Below are 12705 nucleotides of genomic sequence, written 5' to 3' on the forward strand. Positions count from 1 at the left end.
CAAGGTGATAAAGCAGACAGCTTTTTAGTCTGTCTGCGGACAAGGAGGATGGGCCATACTTCAACAGCCTAAATTCCACCTAACTTCCTACTCAATTAGTCTTTGAAGTGCAACTCTGTAAACTTAAGTAGGGCATTGAACAGGGAAATGCTTAGAGCCAGTTAGTAAGAAGCACTAGGCTTAGGCAGAATTTCAGCTTGCTGAATGTGCCTCTGCATCATGTGTACATATTCTGAATGTCCTTCTGCTCAGTGGTGTTCTGTGGCAGCACACACTGCATTCAGCCAGTTTTCTGCTTCACATGAATCACAGACACACCATTAAAATTTTATTTATAGAGCACTAAAAAAAAAGTACTAAAAATTTTTAGATGTGCCACTTTAATCAATAAAATGGCAGCATGCAGAAAAAGTGCTGGCAGCTTGTGCTTTATGACTGTTCCAAGAATGTGAAGGACTCTTCATCCAAACAGCTGATTTTGCCAGGCAGATATGCGTATGCACATGCACACGCACAGGGGTAGTAAGGATTCAGGAGCGCAGAAACAAAGATGAACATGAAGCAACGAAAGACTGTAAAACAAACATAATAATACTAAGACGGAAAGACATTTCAGCTATTAATCAGCATCTGCTCTATCAACTCTAGTGTCTCAGCCCCTGCAGAGGGCTCTTTGTGCCTACCAAGCGAAGGGAAAAGCAGCTCACCTTGCCAGAAGGACAGGAAGATGACAGACTTCACCATGAAGAACTTGAGGACTGGGCTATAGGGACTGAGTAGCTCACGTGTGGCAAAGTAGAAAAGGAAGAGGGCATACAGTGCCAGGCTGACAGAGATGTTGTAGATGATCGTCACGTAGAGGTAGCCACTGGTTACACTGAAAAGAGAAGATACATGAATGCCTGAAACTTCAGTATGATCTTTTCCCCTTGCTGCTGTCACTGGGGAGTTCTAAGACCCCACTTCCTTCCTGTGTCCCTGTCCCATTCCCTCCCCCAAACTGAGGTAGAAAAAACCTGAAACCAACAGGCTTACCCCTGCCCTCTTTTCTCACATGCATATTCAGCCCATGTTGTCCCTCCGTCTTTTCCCATGGCCCAGAACACATATGGACTATAAGCACAGCTGGGCAGAGAAGGGGCAGCTGACACTTTCTAGACAAATAAACTTACTCAAAGTCACCATCCTGGTACTTGCCGAAGGCCTGAAGGATGACTGTGCTGATCGCCATGAGAGGCTTCACCACACAGAACTGCAGGGTAGCCTACAGGAATGAGAGAGGAATAAGACGACCAGAGGTCCAAGAGGCCAAGTTTCCAAACAACCACCATGACAGTGTCTCCACTGGGACAACACAGCAACACAACACAATCCAGCCCCAACATGGAGTCTGACCCCACTGCTTGTTAATCGATTGTGCTTGAGGGCAGCAGCACTCAACAGGAGATAAAAGAGATTCAGAAGAAGGATGGGTGCTATCTACTCTTCCAGGATGGGAAGAAAAAAGTATCTCTGTAGGTTGCACGTAGAAACTGCTCAGCAGCGCTCCTCCAGAGCTGTCTTTCACAGGCTGTGCTGCAGTGCATTTATATATGGCAAAGGCCCAAGAAAAAAAAAAAAAAATCCCATACTGTGCTATGGTACAGACACAGCAAGTTTAACAAAGGGATACCAGGGAAGGGAAGCAAACTCCAGTCTCTGGCTGCCACAAAGCTAGGCAAGATGGTCCCCTGGACAGGAGGGGAATACAGCTCTCCGAGGCAGAACTTTGACAATTGCCACCATGTTACGACATTTTGTATACACACCAATATGTGTTGCCAGACAGAAAGAAGAACTATTCATTTGTGACCCACATGACCTTTACTGAATCTCCCCAAAGGCTCTGGGATCAGTTCAACCCATTCTGCCAGTACAAATCATTGCTCCTGTTGGGATTCCTCCTCTCTCAAAGCAACCCCATACTTCATCTTTCTGGATGTGCTGAACTCCAAGGTCCTAAGACAGCAGATAGACACGACCCTAAAAATGTCACCCATGTCTCGCTGAAGGAGGCTGGAAGAGCCTGAACAGGTGTTGACCTGCACACATGTGGGGAGGGCTGTGTATGGAAAGAAGGCAAAACCAAACAGGAATAATTGCTTTGGATACGATGCAATTTGTTAGTGGTCATAAGACTTCAAGGAGATTAAAAACCCCAGCACATGCCAGTTAGTGAGTCACTGTAAATATGTGAACTGGAAAAGGTCAAGCTAATTTGTAAACAACTCTGTCCTCCGAGTTTCCCCTCCTTCCAATTTGGGGATGTTTTAACCATTTCCCTGCAACCCAAACCACCATGTCCTATTTTTAGTTGCTTCCCTAGAAGATGCTATGGCATACAGGAAGCACATGGATAGTGGTGTGACCCATCTATGACGGTCACCAGACACAGACCCAGCAAAGAATCTTGATAAAGACATCTTTAAGGAAACAAGCTCTCCAGATTTTACACCGCAGCCACCAGCACACCACCCAACTGCTGCAGCTGACTGACCCACAGCTTAGGGTGGTGGTGAAGATGGAAAGAAGGAATGGTTATAACACACAGATTCCTTCAGGATGAAAGGGGCTGGAAAAAGCAGAAAATGGGCAGATGGTGGTGGGAGGCAACAAGAGTGCCAGAGGTGCTGAGAACAGTGATAAAATGGGCAAGGTGCTCCTTCCAGCACATTCCTCTTCCTGATCATCACGATGGTGGATACCACACAGATCATCACTGATGTGTGCTCTGTTGCCTTTTTGCACCAGCCTTCCCAGGAATTTGCCTTGAAAGGTCTTACTCTGCCATCCTGGAAGTCTAGAAGTACCAGAAAGCGAGTCTTGGTGTCAAAGACTTCTCACCAAGGCAAAATTTAAGCTCGAGCCAAGAAGGACGGAAGTATTTAAACATTACTTTGCAAGACACCTCCCTCACAGCCTCCACTACAGACTTAGCAGTCTGCAAAGCGCAGACCTGACTAGAAGAATTGCTGTCAGACAGCAGCAAAGAAAAAGCAAAATATCCACCTAAGCCAGTTACCAAATGAGCTGAGGATTTGCAGAAGCCGGCAGACACACACATGCCCCTGCCAAAACATAAAAAGTGCTTCTAGTCTTCACTGGTGTGAAGAAACTTTCCAAACACAGCCAGGTGCAACCCATGTGGAGATAACCACCAGAGGCTGCAGTACATGAGAAACAAGAGGCCTAGGGGAAATTATTTCTCTAGCGTTCACTCACCTTGATGGGCATCACCTCTGCTTATGACATATTTAAAACATAAAAGTTAACATTAGGAGCAAAAAGAATAGGTAATGCATCGAATCAAACAAAGGGTGTACAAATGAAGCCCAACAGAAACAGGTGAAGCAGTATACTGTCAGCAGGTAAGAAAACAAAGTATCAGGGAAGAAAACCGGAAAGCCATGAGGACAGAATATGGGACAGAGAAAAGAAAAATGTGGTCCTTTGAAAAAGGCCAATTGTGCTGCAGAGATTAACACTGGATATTTAGTATGAGGCTGAATTGTACCTTTGATATTTCTGCATGTTGCTAAAACACAGAACATGGGTCATGATGTGGAGGAGAAGCCAGGGCAGGTATCTAGACCAAGTGACTGGAATTACAATGACCTGAGCCCCTTCAAAGAACCAGACGTGCTTCACGCTGTCTCCAGAGAAACCTCATGTGATCATTTCAGCAAGTGAGCAAAGCCTTGAAACTCACCTGTGTTTCATGGCAGCCAGAGGTGACTGACCTGGGGTGAGCAGACAAGGGCTGATCGAGGTTTAGATCTCCACCATTCCCTCCCCCTCGACATACCCAAGTCAGCATAGACAGGCACCCATGGTGGGCAATACTCGGTTCCTCCTACAAAGAATTGTGTCACGCTTAACCTCCACCCCCTCCTCAACTCCAAAACCACAACAGCAGCACTGGGAATTCAGGAGGCTGTTACACAACTGTGGGGTGTCTGCAACAACACAGCCACCAATTTCTTAAAGTTGGGACCTCTTCCATCCAGAAAGGGATGAGGGAATCAGAATTTCTTCCCAGGGCTACATCAGATCCATGAGATAAATTAGGCCTTCCTGATGCAGGGTTGAGTAGTAAAATGTTAAGATCATTCAAAACAAACCCTGAAACACCCCCTCTTCTCAGCAGTCTGCAGGCCTCTCAAAATGGTATTATAAACCCCCTCAAAGGAGTGCTCATCTCAGTAGTTCAGCAGCAAAAGGCACCACTGCCACCCACACACATTTCATTCATTTCTGGAGGATGGCACAGTTCCTCCAGCCCATACCTGTTTGCAGAACCTCAGGAATCCAATTGAATAGGTCTTTCCCCACAGGCAGCAAGTCCCATACACACAGCTGGACCTGAAAGAGCCAACACAAGATGACAGGGTTCAGAAGCAAGATTTGGGCTAGAGTGCAAGATTCCTACCTTCTTTGTCTATCTCTCTGTAGCAAAGTTGCAGGACTGGTGCTTTCTCCAACCACGATTACATTTACTCTCTTTCAGAGCCTGATCCCACACTACAATCTTTCCCCCACCACCACCTTATTTTGTTTTTTTGAAAACTGAGTAACATGGGGAGAAACACAGACCCTGGAGGAAGCACACACAACCAACTGAAGACAGAAAAGATTTAAAGGAGGGTAAGTGAAGAATAAAAGAAACAAATGAGTAGGCAGGTGTCCAGAAAAGCTGTGAATCAGTCCAGCTTGCCTAAGAGGATGTGATCAGCCTGATCTGTCTCAGAGCAGGGTACTGGTAAATCATCACCATCCGTGCTGCCCAGTCCCAGCAGACATTTGCCACCTGACACAGTTTTTCAGGGCAAGGACAGAGGCACAGTAGATGGGCACAGAAGGATGAGTGTGTCATGTTGTAAACAGTATAAATACTCACTCAATTGGTTTCCCTCTGATCTCAGACATGATGGAGCTCTCCCCTCCCAAGTACTCATAGCAGAGGCTGAGGAAGTTGTATATTACAAAGGCTGCAAAGACATCAGAGTAAAATGACAACCAACTTCAAAACAGGTGCATGGACCGAGTACAGGCAACAGACCAAGCATTAGCAGCGACTGCTTATGCAGCATCTTTCCCTTCAAAGTGCTCCAGATTGTTTGCACTGTGTTTATCATCCTACCTCAGCATTCACAAGACTATCTGAGCTGGAGTTTGGCCAAGGTCCCAGGCCAGTTCCATGACTTATGCCAAAAGGGTCACAGGACCATTTAAAACTGTGGTCAGCCTGTTTTACTTGGCATCTGTAAGATGGCATTCTTTACAGGGTTCCTGTGCATTATTCCAGGACATTACACTGGTAATAGATCATTTGGAAAAGTTATCTCTGATCCAGCAATCCTATCTTATCTCCTGTATTTAACCTTTTAGGTGATGAACACAGTTTCTCTCTCCGAGGTAACCAGACTGTACACATAAGAGTTGGAGAAACAGAGGGTTTTTACCAATCAGTGAAACACTGTTTTCATGTCTGGTGGAGATTTTTGAAAAACAGGCTTTGTGCTTCATTTCCTCAGAAAGCTGACATTTCTTGCGTACTGAATAGCCTTCTCTTTGGGCCACCTCTTTTCTGCCTTCCCCAGCAACCTGGTACAGATGAGGAAGAGCCTTCTCAGACTGACTGCTAAATACTCTGCCCCATTTCAATTCTCTTCAAGGATCAGTTTTGCTGATACATATAAACTGAGGTGAAGACACTGTGGCGAGGGCTCTCATCATAACTACAGACACATATACTTTTCATGGGATCCACACCCACTTAACTGCACGTGGAGTAAGCCTGTGTGTGCTCTGTCTGCCACTCTCTTGACTTGTTATAATCCCTGCTGGACCCTCACACAGTTGTGAGATTTTTAAGGCAAGGATTGTATTCCTAAATTTGGCACGTACAGCCTTGGGGCAAAATGACAGATCACACGACCCTCCTTTCAACATAATTTTCTGTGATAGGCTATACCTGGACATTCCCTGGAATGCCAAAACCCAAATTCTGGTTTTGGCCCCCAGCACCAACATAATACAAAGAGAAAATAACTTGAGATGGAAACAGAAGTATCAAGAAAATTTGAAATAAGAACAAAAGCCTAATAATGTACAGTGCTGAGAAGCTGACTTCACCAAGCAGCCAATTATTAGACCTGAGGTCAATTTTCCTACATGGATGAACTTCCAAAGTCAGAGACAGACACCAACTCTAATTCTTCCACAAGTATCCAAACCATACCTTGAAAGAGAGGTACTCTATGCTCCCCAAAATGCTCATAGTCTCAAAACATTATACTATGGCTTGTGGACGTGCCTAGCTGGCAAGAATGCTACAGCATATAAAAGCCAGTGGTATACCTGCTTGTATGTATGTAATTGGGATATTGTTATTCCATCTGTAATCCTTGTTATTGAACAAAGATAAATATGTTCAAACAACAATGATTTTCCTAAAGCCTTAATTAGGAGACAAAATGCCAACCATGGAAAACTTATTTAAATACCTGTGGTAACCCCTTTTGCGTACAATTTTCCTGCTACTTAGCTGACAGCTCCCAGCACCCAGAGGAAGAAAAGCTGAGCTTTTCTTACTGTCCTCCAGTGACCCCTGCCCTCTGATGTGGTCATTACAATACCAGCTGCCCAATCCACAAGCACTAGTGAAGAGGTGACATCAGAGGAAGAAAACAAAACAAAAAAAAAAAAAAAAAAAAAGAGGGGGAATATCTGCCCCTCCATTCCCAAAAGAAATGAGTGCTAACTATCGAAGCTCACAACACCAGCAAAAGAACTCTTCTCCCATTCCTGATCTATATTCATCAGATGGTGCTCATGACATCAACATAACAAAAAAATCTACTTCTGTCAGTGTTACTGACACCCAGGTTTGTACAGCAGCAGTCACGTGAAAGAGCAACACCAAAAAATGGCTCTTCCTAATGCACACTATGAACTGCAGCCCTAAAATGGCCCAAGACAGTTTTAAAAATTTATTAGCAGGGTCTTCTCCCCTCACTCCCTAACAGACCTCCTCCCCATTTTGCAACCTCAAACACTCCCAAAAAAACAAAGTGAGGTGGATGGCAAGGGAGGGAAGAGAACAAAAAGGCTGTTTCAAAGCAGTCCCCAGAAAAAGCAAGAGAGAGAACCTGCTGACCCAAGGGCTTTCACCTCCACTTACAGTCTTCTCTCACAGCCCAGTGTGCCAAAGTGAACTCCGCAGCATGGGCTGCCTCCTGAGCAGATGCTCGGATGTTTGCAAACTCCCTGAGTAAGCGAGGCAGAGGGATACTGGCTGTTGCTAGGAGAGGAGTTGTGCAGAGCAGCAGGCTTCCTGCTAGACCTGCACACGCATGCAGGGCGGGGAAGGAGGGAAGAAAAAAACCCAGGCCCAAACAAAGATGCGTTCTGAATCACGTGTGTGCGTTTGCCATCTGCTGCTGCATCTCAAAGCATTGTCATGGATGTGAAGGAGGGCCTGCTGGTCCCTTCAGCCGATTAACTTGTTCACATGGCCAGGGGCACCTCTCTGCAATGCAGATCTCATCAAAGCAAGTGCACCAGCGAGTTATGATTTAATGAGGGTATGGTGATTAACAGCCCTCAAAAACACACTGCTGGAGTGCAGTCTCTGCTGCTGGGTGGGTAGAAGGCTCCTTCCTGGATGACATCAGGAGGGAAGTTTAGACAGCATTTATTGGAGAGTAACCATTTCTCTCACATAAAATGCTAGTGGTATCATCTGCAGCAGATGACCGAAAATGAAGCGATCAGCAAATCATCCTGAACACGGCACCCTCTCTTGTGTAGGACTCCAAAGCACTTTACGCCTCAGGAACACCAGCACGTGGTAGCTGTGCTATCCTGCGCCATCACACAAGTGGCCACAGGATGGGACCAGAAAAATACGTCGCTAACAAACTGTGCCAAGAAAACAGGACAAAACAAGTGTCTGGCTGCTAAGTAAGTGCTGTTCCAAGAACCAGGAGCCAACTGATACCTCACTTTAAACACCCACCTAGAATCAGGCTTTACACCTTCCTGAAGCAAAGGACCAAATAAAATCATAAATTTTGACTCTACAGAACATTGGAGGGAAGGCTCAACATCTCTTGTCATGCTCCTAGGCCAGTGAGGGAGAAGGTCAGGTTGGATGGGGCTTTGAGCAACCTCATCTAGTGAAAGATGTCCCAGCCCATGGCAGGGCCGCTGCACTAGCCGATCTTTAAAAGTCCTTCCTGACCCAAAACATGATTCTATCATTTTCAGTCACCGAGCAAGCCATGGTCATCCAGCAATGCACACCATAAAACTTGGTTTCAACAGGTGACAGTGATGCTTTCTCCATGTTCCCAATCAGAAGCAAAAGTTCTCTCAGGGCAGAGACTTTCCACCTCCCCCATCTTCTGTCTGACCCCTCCTTACCTTCATAGCAGTCCCGCACTGTGCCAAAGTAAACATAGTACTGGTCATTGGTGAAGAACAGGAGACTGAGCCATGAGTCGAAGGCGTAAATGGGTACAATGAAGAGGATCCGAACAATGTAGCGCTGTTCATTTGGGCAGCTATAGCAGCGAAGATGCATGTAGATCTGAGAGGATGGAGAAGGGAGACCAGGATCAGTGGTATATGGAACAGAGAGGAGAAAGAACTTGAGAGTCAACTAGGCCAGGAAAAAAAACCTCAGTAAATAAACTCTCGATTGCCTCCAGCAGCCTCAAGGTGATGAACGTTTAAAAAAAAAAAAAAAAATCACTGTCGTCATATGGCATTGATACAGCATCCTTTAGTTTGCAGAGAGGGTGAAGGAGGAGAAAAAGGAAGGGGAGGCATTTCTAATCTAGTTTCTTATATGGAATTCATTTACTGTAATCATCACCTTGCTCATATTCTTTGTTCATAACCTTTTTTTCCAATTATCAGACTTATATTCCTGCTATTCTGTTTTAAGTACCTACGATTCACAACACTGCAGGCTGCTTTTCTCTGAAGAGAGAAGGTGCATACACCTAAGCGCATGCTCATTGCAAACACTCTCACTCTCTTGGCAGTTTTGGATGCTTTTGAGACTTTCACCTGAAACAACCTGAGAGAGCCCTTCACAGCACTGCCAAGAGCTGATAAGCCACAGCCCATCTGCTCTAAAAGTGCCATTCTGCACATCAGTGACAGCATGGCCACAAAGCGTCAGCCACCAAGCGAGCACCGAGCTCACGCAGCACGCTCAGAGGAACCACACAGTCACACCACTTGTTTTGTCTGACTGCACACATGCAAATCTCTCTAAGTCACTGGCCGGGGGGAGCGCAATGTCCCCACCCTACCCACTCCCACCGCTCACAGTTTGTTAGCCGTCATTAAATCCCACACCTAAGATGTTTTTTCACATAATACCCACCTCCTGGAAAAGGTATTGACCACAAGCACACCCTGAAGACGAGCACCACTGCTGTAATGGCCTAATAACACGGCCAGCACTTTGGAGTGAGTTGTGGGTAAGCTCCGTCGGCCACAGAGTCAGCAGAGGGCACGTACTCCAGAGGCCAGGCCTCCGCACAGCAACCCTCATCAAGCTGCTGCCCCAGCTGCCGGGATTAGTAACAGCCAGTTTATTACATACGTGCCTCACGACTGACCAATTCTGCTGGCTGAAGAGGCACAAGCATTTGTCTGAAGACTCACCCTGCATTTGTGGGTGCTGTGAGCATTCTCCAAGGTCTAATGAAGCACACATTGATGATTTTGCCTTTCCCTCATAAGGGAGAGGGGGTTGTCTCTTCCCAGCTGTCTGTTGCTCATCTCTCCCTGTCTCCTGGCAAGATCTGGTAAAAATCAACTGAAAGGCTCAAAACACTTGCGTTTCCTCTCCCTAACCAATGAGGAGCTCACAAAAGCCCCATTTCCTGAGGACAAGTTGAAAATAAACTAAAAAAACTTAGGGATATTTTTTCCTTGTGACAATCCCAGTGACACACCTCACGCAGCACAGGGACAGCTGACACCAGAGTTCAGATGACTCCAAGCTTTGCCCTTTGGATGTCACAAGAGCCCTGCGATCCGTGCACCTACAGGAGGACATGAACTGCTGCCTTGTAACAGGACAACAGCGTGTTTCAATCAACAGTGTCTCTCTGGCACTGACCTCCATTGGTTTCTGTGGAGAGGGGCATTAATGTCTAACCGTGCAATGCTATAATGCAGAGGAAAGATTTCTTCCTACCCTCAGTAGGCAATCGATTTGTGCTCTGAAACAGAAGGACCCACGGCACCCGTAATTGTTACCCAAGCTGGTGAAACTGCAGGAGTAACTCTTATTCGTCAGTGACTAATTCATTTTTTAACTTCACTAGCCCCTGTACTCCATCAATAGGCTGTAGTTTTCTAGATCCTAGTCATCACTCAGGAATCTACGGACCAACAGGTACAAAACACAGGTTGATAAATAACAGGGCTTGTGTTTCCCCACTGTGTTTTTCAGTTCACATGACAACCGCATGAAAGAGAGGTACGGAACAGGATGCAGGGTTTGACTTGTTCTGGCTCTCAGAACACCTGCCCCAGAAAGAGGGGAGGGGAAAAAAATTAAAACATTTCCTGCTACTCCTTTCCGCAGCAGAGTTCAGTGTGTGGAATTCACTGGCACAGGAGATCAAAGGCGGTATGTTAAACAACAGATGACCATGATCATTTAGTTAACAGCTGACACAATAATAAAATAGCTAGATTCAGCTACAAGACCTGGGAAAGGATGGCTTGAGATAACACACCTTTCTGCAAGTACTCAAGAGATGGCCAAATGATCTACACCTGCTAGTTTTAAAGAGTTTGCTTCCTCTCCATTCACAGTACAGAAACGGTCTGAACCTGGGCAGAAAAAGGCCTTCATATATAAGTTGCCACCTTGATCAGCACAGATAACATATTAGACCCCAAAGCAGAGGTCCTGGTAGAACTCCAGAGCCTGCAAACCCCATCACACAGCTGTATCTGGCAGAGATATGCTAGGGTATCATACGTGTTCCTCCATGTGGGGAAAAGAAAAGGATGAGAAGTAGGAGTGACAGGGTTTTACCTGATGGCAGGTGATGAGCAAAGCTGTCCACACAAAGAAACCTGAGATGGCCTGAGCAGCGGTGGTCATGAGGAATATTGGCTGCTCCACAGCTGTGGGACTGCCATCCTCTGGCATCCGGGAGAAGTTGGGAGCCACAGCTGGAGTGGTGGCAATTGACCCCAATCTAGGGGCTGCAGTGATGACAGTCATCACTATCATGGTGCCTTCTGGTGTGAGGTTCCAGTTGGGATTGCTAGAGAGCCGCCCACGAGCCAAGACCTGTCAAGGAAGAGAACCACAAAGCAACTGAACCCAGCTGAAAGGACTCAGGAGCATAACAGTAACAGTACTTTGCATCTCTCACATGCCTTTCACCAGGCTGCTCACATGCTTTACAAACGGGACCTGGGTAAGTCTGCCATTGCCAGCCCTTGTGATACAACAAATCATGTGGTACTCAGGAACCTCTCTACTGCTCACAACACAGCCTTCCCGAGACCACGAAACACTGCCACTGCCATTGTCATCACCCTTCTACAAGAAAAATATTTAAGAACAAGATGAATACAGCATTCATCTGAGATCAGAAGGAAGTATCTAAACCATCCATGCAGGAAGATGATGGGCACACATAATTTAACAGCTCTACTTTCCACAAAAGCACTGGCTATTCTGCCATGCCCTAGTCTTAGGTTAGTCTGCCAGAGCCTTAGTCTTCTGCTTTCATCTGGAAGGCAGAAGAACAAGCAGCAGCAAGCAACAGGAACATGCACCACAAAGTGTCACTGCGCAGAAAGGGGAAAATAAGAGCATCCTTATTCCTCCAGCAAGCAACCCCCATCTCTCCTACCACCATTCTGAAAATCACACTCAGTCCAAGGCCCCTTCATTGGAAGGATACGCGCTGAAAGCTCTGCTTGATAGAAAGGAAAGCATGAAAGTGATGCTTCTCCCAAGTATCATATGGCGTGGTACACTTAGCCAGCCTGTCATTAATTCTACTAACTTAGCATTGTTTTCTACACGATATGAATTTAACCCAATTTAATTTCAAAAGCCAGCTGACCCATGAAAACACACCCAGAACACAAGGATATGCAAGATTTCAAAGCAGCATGACCTTCGGTCACCCTGGATGAAAAGCAATAATTTTCTTTCAATGGAACAAATTCTTGAAGGTCTAAGATCTAAAGCAGCTACTATTTTCAATTTGGTTGTAAGCAGGCTCTAACGTGACCTCTGGATTGGAGGAAGATAATCCACTTAAACCAAGATCACAAGCAGGCAGCCATTGGTTCTATCCACTAGCAGAGCTGCTTCTGATGCAGCTGTAGTAAAGACACGGTTATCAAGGGGAACAGCATAATATTGCCTCCTCTGATAACCTCCTAATAGTTTTTGGGATATCCTTTCTGTAAAAGTGCAAGGTGTAGCTCTTGCGCAGGTCTTTTGAATCAGCAGATGGAAAGGGCCTTGGATAGCCCAACGATCCATCACCACAGTTTACAGCTGCAGCATGGAAGGACACATCTGTCATTTACTGACAGGTCATGGCATAACACAAAAGAGAACTTGCATTCAAGACTAACTGCCCCAGCCTTTCTTCACCT

The 12705-nt window shown here is 45.9% G+C and overlaps 1 protein-coding gene across 2 annotated transcripts in view; it reads right to left on the minus strand.

Moving 5' to 3' along the window:
- The window catches only part of TMEM184B (transmembrane protein 184B), a 30373-nt gene that overhangs the window by 5997 nt on the left and 11671 nt on the right, over positions 1-12705 (minus strand). For both annotated transcript variants that reach the window (XM_075427825.1, XM_075427824.1), the window contains exons 2-7: positions 11114-11374; positions 8467-8632; positions 4937-5027; positions 4326-4401; positions 1173-1264; positions 708-877 (exon numbers count right to left, since the gene is read on the minus strand). In XM_075427825.1, coding sequence (XP_075283940.1) covers positions 708-877; positions 1173-1264; positions 4326-4401; positions 4937-5027; positions 8467-8632; positions 11114-11314 — 796 coding nt within the window. In that variant the 5' untranslated portion in view covers positions 11315-11374. The remainder of the gene's footprint in view (positions 1-707; positions 878-1172; positions 1265-4325; positions 4402-4936; positions 5028-8466; positions 8633-11113; positions 11375-12705) is intronic.

Source organism: Opisthocomus hoazin, chromosome 8, assembly GCF_030867145.1.
Source record: "Opisthocomus hoazin isolate bOpiHoa1 chromosome 8, bOpiHoa1.hap1, whole genome shotgun sequence".
Lineage (NCBI taxonomy): Eukaryota > Metazoa > Chordata > Aves > Opisthocomiformes > Opisthocomidae > Opisthocomus > Opisthocomus hoazin.